This window comes from Balaenoptera physalus (genome assembly GCF_965194825.1).
Source record: "Balaenoptera physalus genome assembly, chromosome: 5".
Lineage (NCBI taxonomy): Eukaryota > Metazoa > Chordata > Mammalia > Artiodactyla > Balaenopteridae > Balaenoptera > Balaenoptera physalus.
In genome coordinates, this window is record NC_138884.1 from 23,679,429 (window position 1) to 23,701,535 (window position 22,107).

The 22,107-nt window shown below is 37.1% G+C and overlaps 1 protein-coding gene across 3 annotated transcripts; it reads right to left on the reverse strand.

Moving 5' to 3' along the window:
- Positions 1–1,925: 1,925 nt before the first annotated feature.
- On the reverse strand, positions 1,926–22,080 carry LAMTOR3 (late endosomal/lysosomal adaptor, MAPK and MTOR activator 3). Of its 3 annotated transcripts, none has more exons than XM_082462375.1 (7): positions 21,948–22,078; positions 21,584–21,629; positions 18,964–18,998; positions 10,313–10,371; positions 8,633–8,766; positions 7,432–7,495; positions 1,926–2,113 (listed from the first exon to the last, which is right to left on the reverse strand). In XM_082462375.1, exons 2-7 carry the CDS (start codon positions 21,590–21,592, stop codon positions 2,064–2,066), a joined length of 351 nt encoding a protein of 116 aa, XP_082318501.1. In that variant the 5' UTR covers positions 21,593–21,629; positions 21,948–22,078; the 3' UTR covers positions 1,926–2,063. The 3 variants fall into 3 exon arrangements, with proteins under 3 accessions (XP_082318501.1, XP_082318500.1, XP_082318502.1); XM_082462374.1 differs by lacking the exon at positions 1,926–2,113 and adding an exon at positions 4,696–5,726 and having other exon boundaries at positions 21,948–22,080; XM_082462376.1 differs by lacking the exon at positions 1,926–2,113 and adding an exon at positions 5,752–6,696 and having other exon boundaries at positions 21,948–22,075.
- Between the last annotated feature and the right edge of the window lie 27 nt (positions 22,081–22,107).

A 22,107-nucleotide genomic window follows, 5' to 3' on the forward strand; every position in this document is an offset into this window, starting at 1 on the left:
GTTGTTTTTACTTTTTTTTCCCCTTTATACAAAAAACAAAACAATTTCCAAAACTAAAATGGAAAATGTTTGTAGTATTTATTTTCTCTTTCTTTGTAAAAGGCTCAGATATCTAATGGGTCCTTTCTTCCCCTCTAATGATAAACCTGTGAGAACTAAATCTCCTATGGGTTATTGGGCAAGATGATAAGGATAATGGAAGGTACAATCTTAAAAAAGCATCTCTTTTAGTCATTTTGGGGGAAATGCTTTAAAGAGTGAGAAAACATAAATTGAGGAAGAGTGATAAAGTAGTAACTTGTAGTGTAATAATAATTATCATCACGATAATATTATAACAATAGTAGAGCACTTGTAAGCACTAAGTTATCTTCATCCAACACTTCTCAAACAGACTGAAAGAAACTTTTCAAGTAGAGTGTGTTATAACAATCGCTTCCCCAGAGTGAGAGGGAGGTACTGGCCCAAGAGAAGAAAGATGTACCTTGCACTGTATGCCTTATTCAAGAGCAACTTCTTTTGTCTATTGAGGGAGTAACACTAAATCCACATGCAAAGGGTAATGATGTGTTTGTTACACAGCGTTTTCAAGCTAGAACAAGGGGATTGAAATAGGGGGATGAGATACTGGCATCCAGAGCTCCTAAATAGATTTTAACCCCTTCTATTATCTTTATTAATACTGCTTTTTTATACTGAAGTTTGAAAGGAGACAAAAGTGGAGGAAGAACCCAAACAAAAAGGTTGTGGAGCAAAGCTATGATATGACGCTGCTCTTGCAGTCCAAAGGGCTACCTTGTTGAATATGTTTCTTCTGTTATTTAAACATCTAGGACTCAGAAATTACATTAAATTTTTGTATGTTTCAACAAGGTTTTTAATGTATTTTTTGTAATGTTTGTATCACACGGGATAAAGCAAATGTCAAGTTAAAATGTATTGTGTCAAGTTTGCAAAGTAAGGACTTAGACATAAATCTTCACTGAGATGTACAGTTTTGTTTTCTTAGATCCAAGGGTGTTGGGTAGGTAATATTTTTATTTTTTGTAAAATATGTCATGTTTATTTACACTCTTTGGTTATGTTTATTAAAAACAGCATGGTTTTGCTGCGCCTGTAATATTTTGCTATTAAAGTGTTTTTAATAACTGTAATTTAAAAGAAATATAACCAATTAATATCATAAATAGCAATGAAGAATCCATTCTGGTTAGACTATGAGCTACAAAGGATTAAAGGATTCAGAGTTGAAGAAATAGTCCCCGTTCTCAAGGAGTTTTCAGTTGAATATGGATAAGATACGAAATACATCCATGATGACGTATAGAATACGATAAATACTGCAAGTGAGGCACACAAAGTTATATGATGGAGTGGGCTTCAGCTTTTGGAGGGTTTAGACATGAAAAGGGCGATCTAACGTACACTATGCAATTAGTACTACCCCAGATGCTTTACCTGCTCTCGGCAGCCCTGAGAAGTGATCACGATTTCACCTCCTGAGAGAGCTCAGGGAAGGGCCCCAGGACGAGGGAGGATGGTTCGTGCCGAATCGGAGTGGAGCTGTTTGGGAGAACAGCTGTCTGTGTCAAGCTCTGTCGCTAACAGTATGTGCTCATCATAAAGTACCTCAAGACACAGCCAAAGGATTAGCAGTTATTCTCAGAATCCCACCAACCCCGGGAAAATCTTGCCCCACAGAAGCACCATTGCCTCTGGACCAGGGGAGCGCCCCGCTCAACAGTGAGGTGGCTGTAACTGCCTCAGAGGGAGACCCGCCCCTATTCCTGGGCCACCAGACAGGGGAACACTCAGCAGGCCAGAGCCCTCTCCTCCAGCCACGTGGCACTCGGGAGACTGGGCTCTTTGGTTCCTCCCTCTCACTCACGCTCGGAGTGCAGGTCAGGGAGTTACACAGAGTCGCTGTTTCAGGCAGAGAGCAAGAGTATTATTACAGGGTGAATATAAATTCTACCTCCCTCCTCTACTGCTACTTCAGGTCAACTGCAGCAAACTTGTCGTTTTGCCGAAGTCTTCCCAGCCACGTTGAGCCTACACTCTGCTCACCACGATTCAGTCTGGGCATGACGTCCAGCAGAGCTTCTTAAATTATCTGTGGAAAAGGGCCAGATTTTTTTTCTTTTTAAATTTATTTTCTATCACAGACTGGGAATTTGTAAAATCCAATAAGTTATTAGAACACTGCAGTAAAAATACAACTATCACAATCCCATTTTTTAAATCAAATCCAATAAAGTTAGTATGTCTGCTGTTTTTTAAACCCTTAACCCTCAACTTCTGTAACTTATTTTGTACTAACAAACAGAACAGCCCAGTCTGTGGACATTTCAAGTAGGTCTGGCTAGTGGACAGCCATGTAAAATAAAGCAAGAGCCTTCTTGAGAAAGAATTCACCTTGATGTTGCTATGAAGGTATTTCATAGATGTGCTTAATCACATCTACAATCCCCTGAATTTATATAAAAGAGGTTACGCTCCATAACATGGGTGGGGCTCATTCAAGCAGTTGAAAGGCCTCAAGAGCAAAACTGGGGTTTCCACGGGGAAGAAATTCTCCCTGTAGACTGCAGCCTCAGCTCCTGCCCGAGATTTTCCAGGCTTCCGGCCTGCCCTGCAGATTTGGGGCTTGCCAATTTCCAAAATCAGGTAACCAGTCCCTGGAAATAAGTCTAATTCATATATATCCTACTGGTTGTTTTTTGGTGAACCCCAAGTGATACAACTTTCTTTCCCAAATACCTCATCACCATTCTATTATAAATTTTGTTGTTTGCTGAAATATTTTATTTAGTTAATTTTATCATTTTTGGATAGTTAACAATTCAATAAGTAAAGTTTACAGTGAAAAGGGTCACTCCTGGGAACCCTGTCCCCCAGGTACCTAGTTCCACGCCATGGAGGCTACCCATGTTACCACGTCCTGTGCATCTTCAGAGATACCTAGCATATACAAGCAAATATGAACATACATCTATATTTTTTCTTCCTATACATAAGTTGTAGCATAGCACACAGTTTCACACTATGCTTTTTCTTCTGAACATTATGTTTTGGAGATCATTCCATCTCAGTACCTAAAGTCTTCTTCATTCTTTTTTCCATTGGGCAAATGTAGAAATTTCTTTAACCAACCCTCTGTGATTAGGGTGAACATATAATCTATCTAAAGTGGGACCCTTCAGAGTTGAAAGGAGCACTAATAATTACACCGAGAACAGCAGGTATAAACTGGCCTTGTTACAAAACAAAAAACAAAAAAAACAGGTCACCTCATCTATGATGGATACTTGTTCCCAATCCTTTAATGTTACTAAATTGCAATGAATATAAGTATATACTTTTCACACGTCCATATGCATCGGTAACATAAATATCTAGAAGTGGAATTGTGGGCTTTTGTGTCAATTTGACTCAACATGGGGTGCCCAAATTAAATATTTTGTGTCTGTGGGTTCTCTTTCTCTGGAGAATCCTAATACATTGGGTGAAAGGCTATGTGCACTTGAGTTTGGTAGAAATAGCCAAGTTGTCCTATTTAGAAGGATATAACAATTCACACTTCCATCAGTAGGGCATAAAGAATGTCTGTGCTAATTTTTTGATAAATTTTTCCCAATTGACTTATGATGTCATCTTTACAATGTTTTAACTCCTCATATGTATGTACTAAAGTCTGTTTCTGGGTTATTCTGCTCTACTCATCTGTCTAGTTGCGCACCTGATGTAGTTTTACACTATCCTTTAAAAATAATCTAGTTTTATATTACCTTTTCAAAAATTCCTTAGAAAGTTTCACCTTATTTTTCTGGAAGAACTAAAGAATAATTTAACTATTATACCCCTTAAAATAGAAATTTTAATAGTAGCAGTGTTCACCATGCAAAGGTTAAATATCTCCATTTATTAGTTCTCTTTCCTGGGTGGTGGGTATGAATGTATGTAGGTATACATATAAAATTACCAGTAATTACAATTTTGGTCACCTCATTTATAAAAGACTTTCTTGCTTCATGCATCACTGCATTGGCAAAAACTTCCTGGACACTATTAAATAATAATCTGGATGATGGGAATTCTAGATTTTAATGGATGTGTCTAATGCTTCATTAGGTTATAACAATTAACTATTTATAGCATGCTGCAGGTAAAACATAGCTCCTGCCTCTATTTGTAAAGGCTGTTGTTCTTGCCCAATTTAAATGCCCCATTCTGTGTTTTCTATAGCACCCTGTGCACAGCTTCATCACAGCACTTCCTATACCTGTTCCGTTTACTGAGCTGTACATTCTTTAAAGATAGTACCACAATTTAGTCTCATATTTGTAGAGGATGGGAGAAGAGAGGGAAGGAGGGAGGAAGAAAGGAAGGCAAGAAGAAGGAAGGAGGCAGGCACAGTGCCCGGCTGATCTCACTGCACAACTTGAGGGACTGCATTCGTACACATGTCGTGTAAAACGCACTCCTGGAGCACAGAAATATGACGTACACTGCGCTCCTTAGAATTCTGCAGTGTGGCTAGTGAATGGTGCACAGTAGGTGCTCAATGCCAGGTACCAGTGACAAACTCTGATTGTCAAAGATCCTAGGAGGAAATTAACAACCTTGAATGATGGACTGCATTCCTGAAAATGAAAAGCACATGCTAGAACTGTGATACCAATTTCAGAGATTAAATTAGGCTCATGGATGAGGTTTATTTTCCAACTGACAGTTTATGTTAGGTAAAACGGTCTCCAAACCAGACGTGAAACAGTCACTTATTCGTGTGGTTGAAAGAGTGAATTAAGTTAATTATAGTCTTTAAACGTTTGAAAACAGTCTGGGGGAAAAAACCTACATAGTGCTCAAACTGTACTTCTAAAAATACTATTTTATTTATACTCATGTATGAAAAAAAAGGGCTATACTACCATGTTTACATACATACCAATATTGGGAACAATTCAATAATGAATCACATCTAAATTTTATAAAGAATACACAAACATTAAAAAACACTGATTGGTTACAGACAGCAGAGTGGAGGAAAAACCCATTAGCTATCATTTTCATTTCCAGTAAAGAGCAGCGCCCTCTGAGAAGAATCAGATCAGTTAGTAACACTCACCTGTACTGCAAAACAAGACATACAAAGGAAAGTTAGCGACTGCACTGATTTATTACTCTTACTAAGCCATTTTATCTTCCTCTCAATGCAAATAAAATAATACGAAGAAAAATATGTCCCCACTATTCACAATAAAAAGAGTCTGCTTCATTCTGCAGGCCTGGCACACTGTACAATAGGGAGCACTCCATGGCTCAAGTGGGTCAAAGTATCATTTTGATTCTGAGCCACCGAATAGAATCTCATGCATATATGGTGACTGGACTAACTCCATAGGAGCTGTGATAGATTGAACCATTTCTGTGCAATCCCCAGATCTCACAAATAGGAAAAGGCCCTACACAAGAAAAGATAACAATCAATCTGTCCGTAAATTCCATCTATAGGCTCTTTCTCTAGTGTAAGGTGGAAAAAGGGGCCCTTTCTTGAGTACATGGATACAAGTGTTGTTGTGGTCTAAAGATTGCTGGATTGATACTGTCTGATATAATGAAGATAAGGTATACATAGAAACCACTGCCAGATTAAGAAACTTCCACAACTTGTCTCAATTCTTCAAATAATGGAGCAAGTTCCTTTTCTAGGCTGACAATTAGTCCTAAAACAAAGAGATTAAGAAAATTGAACATTAGAAAAATGTTTATCAAAATGTATAATACTAAAAAAGTAAATGAGACATAGTTCATTCTCCATTACTAAAACATACTTAAAACAAAATATTGTAATTCTAAATAAAGTAACCAAAAACCCATATTCATTATGAAGTTTATTTTTATCACCTATTAACATAAATAAATGAAAATATTTATATGTATTAGAAGATGTAAAATGAATTATATTATGTGCTATAATTTTGTTAGTTTTGAAAGGAAAACTTTAATTTATACCTTATTATTTCAAAATCTGCACTGATTCAGGAATAATACACATGATTTTTACTAAAAAAAGGTATACTTTTTTCCTGAGCCAATTTTAATGAACTTTATCAAAAGATAGGTAGATAGCAAAGGAATAATCAAATATTTATTATATAAATTCAATAAAGCTAAGATATAAATGGGTATTTCAAATGAAAACAATAATTTTAAAGATGCTTGGCAGGAGTATAAAACACACACTGAAAGAAACAAACTAGTCTAGAAATTAGCTTCTCCTTAGTTTACCAGAGTAGAAGGCTATATATATCTTAAATACTGCTTGTTTTATGCTCAAATAAAGATCTTCCTCTGTCTCACAGAGCATTAAAAGCATCTGGGATTCTCAAGGAAATGTTCTAAGTATCAATACTAAAATACAATTCTGCACATTATCATAATTTATAACAACTGATGATTTTATAACATGACAGTGATTTATCAGAACTGAGGTTTAATATACTTAAAATATTGACACCACTACTATCCTATACAATTTATAAAGTGTTTTCACATACAATATTTTATAGCTTCAAAACATTTAGAAATGAGAGAGACCCAATAGATCATCAAATCTAAACCCCTCATTTTAAAGATGAGGAATCTAAATACAGGCTTCAGTGACATGGCTGGAAACAAAACGGGCTCAAAGAGCTTGGAAAGAAAAAAAACAGAAAAGGAATGTATAACAGTTCTAACAGTGGTGAAATCTGAAGGAGACAGACCTTAACAACATTCCACTTTAACCAAAAGAGGAAAAAAATTACAATTCAACTGAATACTGTCATTATTTTACGTGAAAGTAGACAGTGAAGGCTAGTGGATATAATGAGATCTTACTATCCTCTTTAGGAAGTACAGCTTCCCAGTGTTTGTCCTCACATTCTCCCACCCTAAAGAAGAATGAGTATATGCATCCTCGTCACACTCTTTAAGTTCTCAGTCACATTCACCTTGCCCACTATGGTTCAAGATTTTATAGATTGGTCTATACGGAACTGAACTCATCCTTGATTGTTTTTATGTGTTCTGTTTGGTTATCTTCTCTACTCTTCTTTGTTTTCTTAAACTGTTGTAACGTGAGCAAGATATAGCATTCAAGAGGTGAAGATAACATTTAATTTTCCTTTCTGTCTTGAACGATCACTTACGTATACACTGTCTCATTTGAACTAAAAAATAACCGCACAAGATCGAGAAACCAGATATTAGTTCCATTACACAGATATGAAAAACACAATTCAGAGAAGTTACACTTCCAGAGATCAAGGAACAGATGGTAGACTGGGCCATGAATTTAGGTTTTCTTACTCTAAATCTGCTATTCCTATCATATTAGACTGCTCAGATATGGTATTATAAAGAATTAAAAGCTGTATTAAAACACACCTGTATTAGCATTGCTGCTGGCTATGAAACTCACCACCAAAGGTAAACGATTGAATTGAACCACCTAAAAAGACAACAAGATCTAAATAATATGTTACATAGTGAAAAGGTAGTGTAATTCAGATGAAATATCTTAATCTTCCAAAAAACTTTAAATGGTCAATGTGTAAGATACTAGCCCAACATCATGGTATTACATCATGAAAACATGCAACAGCTAAAAATAAGTATTTCCATAAAACAGGCTTACTGATTATCTCTTAGAGACATTAATACCACTTAGCCTGGAAAGTTTTTAAGGTGGGGCTGTGTCTTCTTCTTTTTTTATCTTCTAAAGCCCTGCAGAGTGTCAATTACATAATAGGGGATCAATAAATATCTGATAAGCAAATAGGTCAAGGCAGTATTTCTCAGTCATTCAAGTGGTTATAACTTCATGATCTTCTGCCTCCTCTGAACCACTATAATTTAAATTAATTTAAATTTAAATTAACTTTGAATCAACTATCTTTTTAAAAAATTTAGCTTCAACCTAACCCTTACTGGCTAAATTAAAGGTCAGATGGGCTGGTTATCTCTTGCCTAATAGACAGTAAAATATGTAACTTTTAAAATAAAAAATGTCACTTACGTAGCACCAGTACTACATGACATACTCTGGGAAACATTGTTCTAAAGTAGAAGTGATTAATTTATTCTAAAGAAGAAAATCCAGCTGGAGGTCAAGAGATATGTAGCAACTAATTTCTTTCCCACAAATAATAACCTCACTTATTTTATATATTTCAAACCAAATGAAGGAATTAGTAGCGATAACAAATTTAAATAACTTATCATTTGACTTTCAAGGAAAATTCTGTATCTGTCACCACAACAACAATTAAAAAAGTGTGTCATTTGAGAAATCACAGTTGTTAAATAAGCTAAGGGCACCATCTACTGGAGGTACTAGTGACCTGACGTACCCTTTTTAGGATAACATATACTTTACTACTAAATCTTTTAATCTAATTTTCTATATTAATTAATTCCTGAAATGTGAAAAAAATTACTAGTTTAACATAACCAATTTGAAGGTTAAGATTTTATAATTCCATCCCCTTCGAAACTAAAATTTAGAATTATAAAACAAACTATTTTATACAGAAAACATAATAATAGTTGAAATCATCAGCAAACCATTTGATAATTATGAACTTACCTGATAGGTGTTATAGTAACAGATAATACTTTTATTTTTTGAAAGTCCAAGTTTGCTCCCTTGGTCTGTTGCAAGGGCAAAAGTAGACAAGAAGCCAGGTCTCAAAGCGTGCTCTGGAGCATTATCATTGGCCACTGGAAATATAAATGATTTAAGTAAAAATTATGCAGGAAATATGGTAGGGAAAAGATCTAGAGCACTTTTTTTTTTTAACATAAACCTGTAAAAAAATGAGCACAACGGTTATGCTTCACAATACTGAAAATCATACTACTAACTGGGTCTCATCAATTTAGGTGGGAAAAACCACTCAGCCAGAAGTTGAGTGATCATAACTAAGGGAAGAAATGCTGCTTCTCACAATTTTTTAAAATTTTCAAATGAATACTAATTGTTTCCATTTTCTTAATATCTAACTTAAAACACAGATTATGATTATCAGTACAATTAATAAATTGAATGTTTTGGTTAACTGAGAGCAAAGCTAGAATAGTAAAAAAAAGCTTCAAAAACCTTTGCTCTTACAAAACCCACAGAAGTACCTTTTGTAGATGATAATAATTCTACAACTGGCCATGTGTTTTAAGTTTCTTTCACTCATTAAAAGGTCTAAGTGGAGTTAGCTGTACCAGTAAGTGCTGAGCTTAATTAGGGCTTTTAACACAGCGATCCTCAGAAAGAACATTAGAACTGGAAAATCTCTGAGATTACTTTCTTCAAAGCCCTCATTGCAGAACTGAGAAAAGGTAAGTGACTTGCCCATGGCTACCTATGTTCTATGCTGGGTTAGAAAGCACACTGGATCACACATCAGGAGATGATGGGTCCTTTGCCTATCTTGTCACTGACGAATGTGCAGCTTTGGACTGACAATGTATTCCTTGTGCTTGACCATTTCCATTTATAAAATGAAAGAACTAAATTAGCTAATTTCTAAACTTTCTTTCAATTCTAAAGTCTGAAATTATCTGACATATATGATAACCCCAGGTGGATAATAAATATAATAATAAATAAAATATGCAGAACATTATTTAATCTTTCTGTGACATATATACTTTAAAAAAAAAAGGTAAAACTCAGGCAAAAAGAAATTTCTTTCTTTTTCTTTTTTTTTTTTCCTTAGGTTAACCAGTTCTTCTTTAGGCAAAAATTATTGTTAGATTCTCGTTAACTAAAGTAATTGTGAAGTTAAAAGTTTTTCAAAATCTTATTTCCAGTAAGGAAGCAGAACAAGAAAGAGTAAACAAAATAATAAATTTATGTTAATTCAAATGTATGGATGTTTATCCTAAAACTACTAGCAATATTGATAAAAAACATATATTGGGGGAGTCTGTGTGTATAATATATCTAGCTGCATATATGCCCACTCTCATCACTCAGATTTACTAATCGTTTACGTTATACATAAAATGTCTTTAATGGGAAACTGGGCTTGTGATAAATCCATGCTTATAAACTCTGGATGATATCGTGATACATTTGATATATAATAAGTTACTTAAGATTCCAACCCAGCCTTCAACACACAAAAGCAAACATTTCCTCCCAAACTAAGACCATCTCCTGAATGTATTGAAATGGGTTATTTTATGCTTGCCTTCTATATTACTCAGATATAAATACATTTTTATTCAAAAGCAAACATGACACTGGCATGTAATTGCTCCATTTTACCTTTAATGACAGGCACGCCATCTCTATCTGACACAACAATAGCATGGAGCCCCTCAACACTAGAAAGAAAACATAAAGTTAAAATATTATGAAACATCTTCTCAAAATATGTACCTTCAAAGTCATAATGGTAATTTTCATGTATACTTCTGAAAAACCATGGGAACTCAGTTATTGATATAAGTTCCTATAACATGTTTGCCAAAACTCTTCCACCATAACAAGCAAAAACAGACACAGTTGCCTTCACACAACTTATAATCTAAAAGGAGAGCAGCTATCATTCAGATCACCTCACGCAAATATAAAACTACAACTTGGGAAGTGCCATTAAGAGATATGTGGGGATACGTGAGCCTATAAAAGGGGGGTTGATTCAGACAGGTGGGTCAGGGAAGGCTTCCCTGAGGAAGTGGTATCTCAGCTGAGATGCTATGGTACTAAGAAAAGAGGGGCAGAAAGATCACTGTAAGCTGAGGGAACAGGACAGAAAGAATGGAGGTCATACAGCAATCCTTTCAGCCATGCCTACACAAGAAGTAAGCAGAATGGTTAAGTCTACAGCTGTGAAGTTAGAAAGACCTGGTTTCCAGTTCAGAGTCTGGTGCTTACTGTTTAAGCTACCTTGCGTCAGTTACAAAACCTCTCTCTAAGTCTCAGTTAATCTGAAAATGGGGATAATTGTACTTATTTGGCTACTGTGAAATTTAATAAAATAATGCATGTAAAGCAGAGGGTGGTTGGTACATAATTAACATTCAAAAATATTAATTAACATCAATGTTGTCATCTGTGCACACTGAGAATGACATAATTTATCCATGCAGTTTAAATACTAAATTATTAGTGAGAATCCCTGGAGTGCAAAAATGTTAAAAATTATAATGGGGAAACATCCGCAAACTTTCATCATTTACAAAGGACCTATAGCCCTTTAACTATAACACAAAACCTATAGCCTTGTAACTACAGGTACACCTCATTTTACTGTGCTTCACTTTATCGAGCTTTTTATAACCCTGCATGGAGCAAGTCTATTGGCACCAGTTTTCCAACAGCATGTGCTTTGTGCTTCTGTGTCACATTTCGATAATTCTCACAGTATTTCAAACTTTTTCATTATTACCATATTTGCTATGGTGATCTGTGATAAATGATCTTTGATGTTACTCTTGTAATTATTTTGGGGTACCACAAACCATGTCCATACAAGATGGTGAACTTAACTGATGAATGTTGTGTGTTGTGACTGCTCCACTGACGGGCAGTTTCCCCACCTCTCTCCCTATTCCCTGTGACATAACAGTATCGAAATTAGGCCAGTTAGTAACCCTACAATAGCTTCTAAGTGTTCTAGTGAAAAGAAGAGTCACACATCTCTCATTTAAGTCAAAATCTAGAAATTATTAAGCTTAGTGAGGAAGGCATGTCGAAAGCTGAAACAGGCCAAAAGCTAGGCCTCTTGCACCAAACAGCCAAGTTGTGAACACAAAGGAAAAGTTCTTGAAGGGAATCAAAAGTGTTACTCCAGTGAATACACGAATGGTAAGAAAGCAAAACAGCCTTATTACTGATATGGAGAATGTGTTAGTGGTCTGGATAGATGATCAAACCAGCCACAACATTCCCTTAAGCCAAAACCTAATCCAGAGTAAAACCCTAACTCTCTTCAACTCTATGAAGGCTAAGAGAGGCGAGGAAGCTGAAGAAGAAAAGTTTGAAGCTAGGAGGTTGGTTTAAGTAAAGAAGCTGTCTCCGTAACATCAAAGCACAAGGCAAGTGCTGATACAGAAGCTGCAGCAAGTTATCCAGAAGATCTAGCTAAGATAATTAATGAAGATGGCTACACTAAACAGCAGATTTTCAATACAGATGCAACAGCCTTCTACTGGAAGAAGATACCATCTAGGACTTTCATAGCTAGAGAGAAGAAGTCAATGCCTGGCTTCAGAACTTCACAGGACAGGCTGACTCTCTTGTTAGGGGCTAACACACCTGGTGACCTTAAGTTGAAGCAAAATGCTCATTTACCATTCTGAAAATCCTAGGGTGCTTAAGAATCAATGTTACATCTACTCTGTCTGTGCTCTATAAATGGAACAACAAAGCCTGGGTGACAGCACATCTATGTACAACATGCTTTACTGAATATGTTAAGCCCACTGTTGAGACCTACTGCTCAGAAAAAAAGATTCCTTTCAAAATATTACTGCTCATTGACAACGCATCTGGTCACCCAAGAGCTCCATGGAGATGTTCGATGAGATTAAGGTTGTTTTCATGCTTGCTAACACAACCTCCATTCTACAGCCCATGGATCAAGGAGTACTTTGGACTTTTGAGCCTTATTATTTAAGAAATACATTTCATAAGGCCACAGCTGCCATGGACAGTGATTCCTCCGATGGATCCGGGCAAAGTAAATTGAAACCCTTCAGGAAAGGAGTCACCACTTTAGATGCCATTAAGAACATTCATGCTTCATGGGAAGAGGTCAAAATAACAACATGTACAGGAGTCTGGAAGAAGTAGACTCCAACCCTCATGGATGACTCTGAGGGGTTTAAGACTTCAGTGGAGGAGGTAACTCAGATATGGTGAAACAGCAAGAGAACTAGGATTAGAAGTGGAGCCTGAAGATGTGACTGAATTGCTGCCATCTCAGGATAAGACTTTAATGAATGAGCAGTTGCTCTTTATGGACGAACAAAGAAAGTGGTTTCTTGAGATGGAATCTATTCCTGGTGAAGATTCTGTAAAGATTGTTGAAATGACAACAAAGGATTTAAATATTACAAAAAACTTAGTTGATAAAGCAGCAGCAGGGTATGAGAGGACTGACTCCAATTTTGAAAGAAGTTCTACTGTAGCTGTAAAATGCTATCAAACAGCCTTGCATCCGTCAAAGAAACTGTGAAAGGAAGAGTCAATCGACACGGCAAACTTCACTGTGGTCTTACGTTAAGAAAGTGCCACGGCACCCCAGCCTTCAGCACCCACCACCCCGATCAGTCAGCTGCATCAGCGCTGAGGCAAGACCCTCCACAAGCAGAAACATTACAGCTCACTAACGGCTCAGATGACGGTTAGCATTCTTTGGCAAAAAAGTGTTTTTTCAAGAAAGTGTTTCTTACCTAAGGCATGTACATCGTTTTTTTAGACATAATGTTATTACACGCTTAACAGACTACAGTATTAGTATAAACATAACTTTTATATGCAATGGGAAACCAAAAAAATTGTGTGACTCACTTTATTTCGATATTCACTTTACCGTGGTGGTCTCCTCAGAAATATGTTTACTGTCCCTACTATATCCCCGAATTACCCCCTCCTTATGGTGTTAACCTTAATATTTTAACTTAGGAATGAGGAATATTAATATTAACTTAATGTGCAGATACTGAAATTAAACTTTCTAAAAATCTCATTGTCAAAAATTTTCAAGTCAGGGAAGTGTGATTAAAATTCAAGTAGAAAATGTTACAAACAAAAATACTTATCTCCCTCACATTTAAAATAAAAATGATGAAAACAACTGTGTCTCAATATTTACTGGCATTATTTTCTATTATCATTCAATCTTGAAACTATCTATGGATTAAAACATACTCTATAAAATTAATACATAAAAACAAATATTTGTCAAAGTTAAAAACTAGGTTATATGAAAACATATCCTACAGATACTTGTACACATGCAAATTAACTTTGTGCAACTGTCAATAGCAACACTACTTGAAAGAGGAAAGGACTGGAAACTTAACTGTCCATCAAGAAGGACAAATTAAATATGTTATGACACGCATAAACCATGGAATATTCTGCAACCACAAAAAAGAGCTCTTTATGTACTGAGTGATTGACCTCAAAGTTACATTAAGTGAAAAAACACACATTTTGAATAGCATGTACAAGAACCAACAACTTATGTAATACCATGTGTAGGCATGTGAGGGTGTATGTTGCAATGGACTAAATGTTTGCCATCACCCACAAAATTCGTATCCTGAAACCCTAATCCCAGTGTGCTGTTATTTGAAGGTGGGGCCTTTGGGAGGTAACTGATCATAAGGCTGGAGCTCTCAAGAATAGGATTAGCAGCCTTATCAGAGGCCAAAGAGCTAGCTAGCCCTCTTTCCACCACATGAGGATATGAGAAGTCAGCAACCTATAACCCAGAAGAGAGCCCTCACTGTAACCAGACCATGCTGGCACCCTGATCTCAGACTTCTAGCCTCCAGAACTGTAAGAAATAAATTTCGGTTGTCTATAAGAAATCCAGTCTATGGTACTTTGTTATAGCAGCCTGAACTAAGACATATGAGTATATGTGCAAATACATGTGCTAATATACATTTGCTTGCAGGTGCATAAAATCTCTCTGAAGGTAACAATGGGTGCCTCTGAGACAGGAGTTGTGCAGCTGAAGGACAGGGATGGGAGGCTCTTCACTCTATGTCCTTCAGTTAACTTTCGAATTTTGAACTTTATAAATGTATTGTCTACTCAAAAAATAAGCCAATTGAAAAACAGGTAAAGAGTACTAAAAAATGTTTAGAAATATTTGTATCACCATAGGTGACTTCTTTTTTCTTATTTTCATGGTAATTAATTTAAAGGCCAATTAATGCACCAAAAGAGGAGGAAGAAATAAAAGGACATTCTTTTTAATGGATTTCAAATCCACAGATATAAAAGCCCAACAAAGTAGAAAAAGGACTCATATATTTAAAGGACCCATTTAAAGAAATCAGGTCACAAATATAAAACGTGTTTCCAATTCTATACACAGTGAACCAAGAAAAACATGAATACATCTTACTAATAATTGAAAATAACTATGATGTATTAATAGGTACGCTACACTTTTAGGGGGGATAAATTGAATTTTATGAAATATCCTGCAGAAATCTAAACTTTAAGCTAAGTGAAACAAATATTTTTATCCTAAAACAGCAAATGTTACATTAGTAATCAAAGATATCATACTTAGTTCTATTCATATAATGATGAAACATTTGGTTTTAACACAAGAAGCTGTGAATATTAAAGCCTGAGACTGTTTTGAGTAACAATTAGATTTGAAAATACAAATCCAAGAACTATATTTAACAGAGAATTCAAATGAACAAAAGCACATTCCACTCACATGGATCTCTGACTTGGTTGTTGAAAGTCATAACGGCAAGAATTAAAAGCGTGAACCCACAAGATAGGGGTAGGGGATTAAGAGGTACAAACTATTATGTATAAAATAAGCTACAAGGATATACTGTACAACACAGGGAGTAGAGCCAATATTCTATAATAACTATAAATGGACTATAACCTTTAAAAAGTGTGAATCACTATATCATATAACTGTAACTTATATAATATTGTACATTGGGGCTTCCCTGGTGGCGCAGTGGTTGAGAATCTGCCTGCCAATGCAGGGGACACAGGTTCGAGCCCTGGTCTGGGAAGATCCCACATGCCGCGGAGCAGCTGGGCCCGTGAGCCACAACTACTGAGCCTGCGCGTCTGGAGCCTGTGCTCTGCAACAAGAGAGGCCGCGATAGTGAGAGGCCCGCGCACCGCGATGAAGAGTGGCCCCCGCTTGCCGCAACTAGAGAAAGCCCTCGCACAGAAACGAAGACCCAACACACCCAAAAATAAATAAATAAATAAATAAATTTAAAAAAAAGGAAGAAAGAAAAAGCATGGATCCACAGCTCTGGAGCCAGGCTACCTGTGTCCAAACCCCTTAACTTTACATACATCTAGCAACAAATCAAAGTGTATATTCTATGACTTTTCTTTACGTGTTATTACTTATCCATCCTTTTAGCTCTTGGGTGCAATAAGCCCAGTTTCAAGAAACGATCATGAAAATGAACCAAAGTGGCCTCAGTCATTACGGGATAAAAACACAGTACTAATCCCTTTCCTTCCACTGTGGAAAGATTTTCATTATGTTTTTACAAATATCCTTTTCACATATATCAACTATGCTTCTGTTCCTATATTTTGTCTCCAGTGTGGTATCCCTCCCTCTCCCCAGGTCAATTTTATCATCATTTTAATATGCTAAGCCTCCAATAAGGTAAATACAGGTAAGCACAGAAAGCCCTTGTTTTGTATCGTTCCAATATGGACACATTTTTTTAGTTACCACAATTTAGTTAAATAATACCACTCTGCCCCAGCAGCTTGGGTAAAGTCTCAGTTAGCCGGTATATTAGCTGAACAACTGCATAAAGTACAAGCTTAGCTAACTCTTCAGTTCACAAATCACTATGTAAGTAACTCTGTAAATAACAGATGCAAATTGTGACCAGTAACCAGTCACACCGCTTCTTTCAGAGTGTGTTGGTGACTGTTCATGGAGCACGTTATGCAGTTTTTGAAGAGATAGCAAAGCATGTTGTAGTTTTGTTACTTTCTTGTCTTCCAGTGACAAACCATGTGACCAAAAAAAAAAAAAAAAAAAGGATAACTGAAATAGGGAACAGCCAATAAAGATGAAATGCAGCAAAGAAATGAAAAGTGATAATGCTGGAATAGAGAGTAAACGGAGTTATGGAAGAAAGAGGTGGCTGAGGAATGCTGATGCTTGCTGCTGTGCACTAGATGTGCAGCCAGAACAACTCAGTGAGAGCAAATGCACTGATGTAAATTAAGAAAAGTGGTTGTGATGAACAGGATAAAGATGTCCCAGAGGAAGTGACACTGGCAAGAATCTCACATTAAAGGAACTCTCAGAGACATTTCACATCACTGAAAGTACAAAGGACAGGGACTTCCCTGGTGGCGCAGTGGTTAAGAATCCGCCTGCCAATATACTGGGGACACAGGTTCGAGCCCTGGTCCTGGAAGATCCCACATGCCACAGAGCAACTAAGCCCGTGCGCCACAACTACTGAGCCTGCACTCTAGAGTCCGCGAGCCACAACTACTGAAGCCCGTGTGCCTAGAGCCTGTGCTCCACAACAGGAGAAGCCACCGCAGTGAGAAGCCCGCGGACCGTAACAAAGAGTAGCCGCCACTTGCCACTACTAGAGAAAGCCCGCGTGCAGCAACGAAGACCCAACGCAGCCAAAAATGAATAAAATAAAATAAATAAATGTATTTAAAAAAAAAGAAAGTACAAAGAACAAACTTTTGGAAGCTAATCCAAAGTTAGAAAGAAATATGCCAATTTGCCAGGCACAGAAACGATGCCTGTTCCTTATCTTAAGGATATCCCTTTCAAATATCTGAAGGTACAATATATGAAAAGAAATGGAAAAACACTGTTCAAACTACTTTTGATACGTTTTTTTCAAAGAAATAAACATCTTAATTCTCAATGTTTCTAATGTTTTAAATTATAGTGTATTAAACAAATATTAGTTTTAGCACTTGTTTCCCTTTCCCTAAATATAACCAACAACAAGAGAAGTTTTAACGTGTTGGCAACATTTTTTAAAGGTCACAAAACCAAAGTAACTTTTCCCATTGATTATTAAAATTGCTTTGGACAGTTTCAGCTTGTACGGTCATTTTTATGGCCCTGCCCTGCTGTGCAAAGCTGAGGCTGCTGCTACTGCCGATCATTAGGCTGAGAACAGCGTCGGCAGCTCGTCTTTACAGCTGTCAGTACTAGGAGGGAGGCAGTAAAAATGAATCTAAGTATCACACTAACATAAAGTCAATGGTAACAAATAACACTTCAGTAGTGATTTCTTCCTGAGCAGAGAAGAATAAAGATAAATCAAAACTAGAAGATAATACTAATTTCAACTGCTCTGTAATCAGAGTAAAGGCACAAGCCTAGGCAAACCGCACAAACCAATTTAGGCAAAAATCCAAACAAGGGTTTGTTTTTTTTTCCCCCCACCTATGTAAATTGACATCTAAAACCTTTTTAACATCAAATAGATTCGGAGAATAAGAAATTTAAAAAAAAAACAAAGGATCTCACTACATATTCTGCTATACTAATTCAAAGGTTAATCAATTCTTCTGGAATGTGAAAATGGATGTCTCAATATATTCCTCTCTTTCATGCCCTTAACTCTAAGGTATCATTTTACATTAAACTAAATGTGAATTTTAATTCAACTAAAGTGACAAAGTCCTTTGAATCAGTAAAATACCTAAAAGGAAGTCACTGTCCTCAACACAAGAGCCTAATTTACAAAATGGTGCATCAAATGGACTGTGGGCAGGTAGGTGAAAGCCTTGTGATTTTTCCAAGTATGAGCTGCTAAGTCTAGCATTTTCCGGTTATGTAGACTCAGCAATTAGGTCTTACAAGCAATGTTAAAAATAAAGGCAAATTCTTAGGTTTTTTTCCCCTTGAAATTACTCCAACTACTTCAAAGTATAATCCAGTAAATCGCTATGAAAGAACTCTAAAGTGGCAAGAAATCTGGGTTCTAGCCCTCGGGCATTCACTAGCTGTTTAACCTCAGACAAGTCATGTAACTTCTCTAGGGCTCATGTTGTTTATCTGCAAACTCAAAGCACATCACTTGTGCTACATAAGATTGTTAGATATTTGCAAGTGCTAAATAATAGCATAATACACACATATTAGTCTAAGATAAACAGAAACAAAATACTACATAAAATTAACATATGTTAAGCAGAATTTATTTACTAACAAATTAGTAATTTTTTACCTTGGTAATTTTTTGTACAGGAATCGTTTTAGGTCCTGAAAGAAAATATAAAAAATCGTATTATAATAATAATGCCTTGTACTGGTTCTCTAGACACTGTCCTATCCACATCTCATGTAACTTAAGTATTCATTCATAACCATTCTTGCTTGTGTTCTTTCTCTTTCTGATTTTGATGCTTTAACTAGCTGTGTGATTTCCAGCAAGTTAACTAACCTTTTTCTCTAAGCCTGTTTCATTATTTGTTGAGTAGGGATAATTATAGAACCTACATCATAAGATTGTTATTGAAGTTTATTGATACGATGCATGTAAAGTGATTAGCATATCCAGAAGTGGAAACACAAATACATATTAGCAGTAATATTAGATCATACTTTTCATACTATTGTACATCTTCTTGTTGCTAACTTTGTGTTCACTTGAGAATATATTATGAACATCTTTCCATATCCACAGACTTTCTAACAACACTTTAACAGTCTTGGGTAAGTTGATGAGCTTCTCTGAAACTCAGTTTCCTGCATGACTAAAGACAAACCACAATGTGTGTCAAGTGTTTAGCATGGAACATAATTACGACTAAAGAAACAGAAGACTACATTGTCTCATTACACTCTCTCATCTGGGGAGTTTCATTGACAATCCCGGCATCAATTATGAGCTCTACATACGTAAATCAGACACCTGCTGTTTTGGCCCTTTAATCCCTACTATTCTCCAAATCTGGACGTTCACTTTATTTCATGTTATCACCACCAGCTTACCTTTGCACACACTATCACAAAGCTCAACTCATCACTTTTCATCCGAAATCCAGATTTCCCCAATCTCTTCTTGTTTCCACTAATGGCACTACCAATCCCTGTTACTTACTCAGCTTTGAAACATAAAGTAATATTTAACCCCAAACTCACATGTGTCACTTTAAAAATCACTTGTGAAGCCAAATGTTTTTAAACTGATGTTCTTCTCTCCTTTCCAAATGATGTTACAGTTTAGGTCCAGTTTATTGTTTATGACTTACACTAGCCTCCCAATTGGTATGACGGTCTACCATTTCTACCCCACACACTTCTGCACAATGCCAATAATCATATTATTCTCCTTCTCTAAATCTATAGTTGCAGTGATTCTCAACCCTGGCTATGGAAAACACCTGGAGAGCATAAAAGGAACTCTGATGCCTGGTTTGGAGGTGCTCCCCACATGATGCCCTGTGCAGCCAAGATCAAGAATCAATGTCTGAATGGCTCTCCATTGTTTACCAAATTATGTACAAATTCTGTAGACATTTGAGGCTCTCTACAATATGGTCTACAACTAATTTTACAGTCCTGCTTCCTACCACTCCCTCATACATTTCCTCAGCCCCAGCTGAACTGGTCTATTCACAGCTCCTCCACATACATCTTTTCCTTTCCTATCTCTAACTTTGCTTATGCTATTCGTTCTACTAGTAATACCTCCTCGACCTTTAAAAAAAAAAATTGCTACTCATCTCTTAGAGCTAATCTCAACCACCAAATACTCCAAACCAGCTTTCCTGATAACGACAAACCGAGGCAATCCCTCTCTCCTTTGAATTTTTACACAATAATGTATGCACATCTATGATCACTTGCTTACTATACTTTTTTTTTAACTTTAGAAACCCTTAAGGAAAGAAATCATACCTTAGTCATTTTTATTTCTCTCACAGCCCTTACTACAGCAATCTTTTCAAGGGAGATGCTCAAAAGAATTTAGTGATTTGATGATGCCTGGAGAATAAGGCCTCAAAAATATAATGGAAGGCACCCAAAAATGGAGTGAGAAAGGCATAAAAAGTTGCTAACTGTTGAAAAACATAATCTTGCAACCTAAACAGAAAAATCCGATTCATATTGATGTTGAATAACCACTTAGTGTACTGGTTAAGAGCACGGGCTCTGGAGCCAGTCTGCCTGGGTTGCTATCTTGACTCCACAACTTCCTAGTTGTGTAACCTGAGGAAGTCACTTGATCTTTCTGTGCCTTAGCACTCTCATCTATAACACAGGGATAATAATAATAGTGCCTACCTCATAAAAGTTACTGTAAGAATTAAATGAGTGTATGTTCAATGTTCCAAAGAATGTTTAGCATGTATGTCAGCAAAATAACAGTACGTAAACTATAAACAAACACAGACGTTAATAGTATTAATTACCTGCTGTTTCTAGGAGTGAAGTTCTCTAAATTTAGAATTTTGGTTGTATTGCTGTGCTAAAGAGGTGTTGGTTATAAATCATCTGCAATTGTTACAATGAGCTCAGAGAGACATAACACTTACTGGAAAAAGATTCAGAGCAACAAACCATCATTTAGAAATCGAAATGGTAGATATGCAGAGCTTCTCTCATGCCCGCAGGACTGGGGCGTGGGAAAAATAAAAGCTTCTCAACCTCAGGCACCTTAGAGTCCTCCACGCCCATTCCGGGCAGAAACTCTGGACCCCGCAAACTACTCAAATTAATCTCTCACTTCAGATCCTAGCGAAAATAATGAAGTGGAGGGAAGCGCTAAAACGAAACAAATTTGTACTTGGGAAGCGCTACCTCTCCCCGTCCACTCTCTCCTTCCTCTTGTGTTAACTCACATCCGCCATGATGAACCCCTTCCTCTCGCAGGATCAGTCTCCACGCCTGAAAAAGAAACTCCTGGTGACTCTCCTCTCACCACTTCCTCGCCCTCCCCACCTCCAACCCAATACGCGGGGTCAGCTTTCCTCAGGGTCAGACAAGGATCCGCGGCTCCAGGGCTCGTGACAGGGAGGCTGAAGGCACTCGGAGTTTCCACATACCCAGACGGGTAACCGAGATGCCTGACCTCAGCCCACTCCACCCTCTCACCCCCAAAACTCAGGCCTAAAGGGGAGGCGAAAGGGGCGTCCTCTCTTCCGTCTCACCGCCCGCGCCACCTGCGGGCCCAAGCCTAACACCGGGCAAACTGGCTCCAGTTACCTGGGTTTCTGGGCTGCCCGGTTCCCTAAGCTGTCACTTCAGAGGACAGCTTCTGACACAGGTTCCTCTAAAAGCCGCTGTCACGTGATTTGTAACCGCCTCCGTGCTCCAGGAAGCACTTCCCTTCGACCCCTGTGACGCCAGAGTTCCGGGGAGGTGC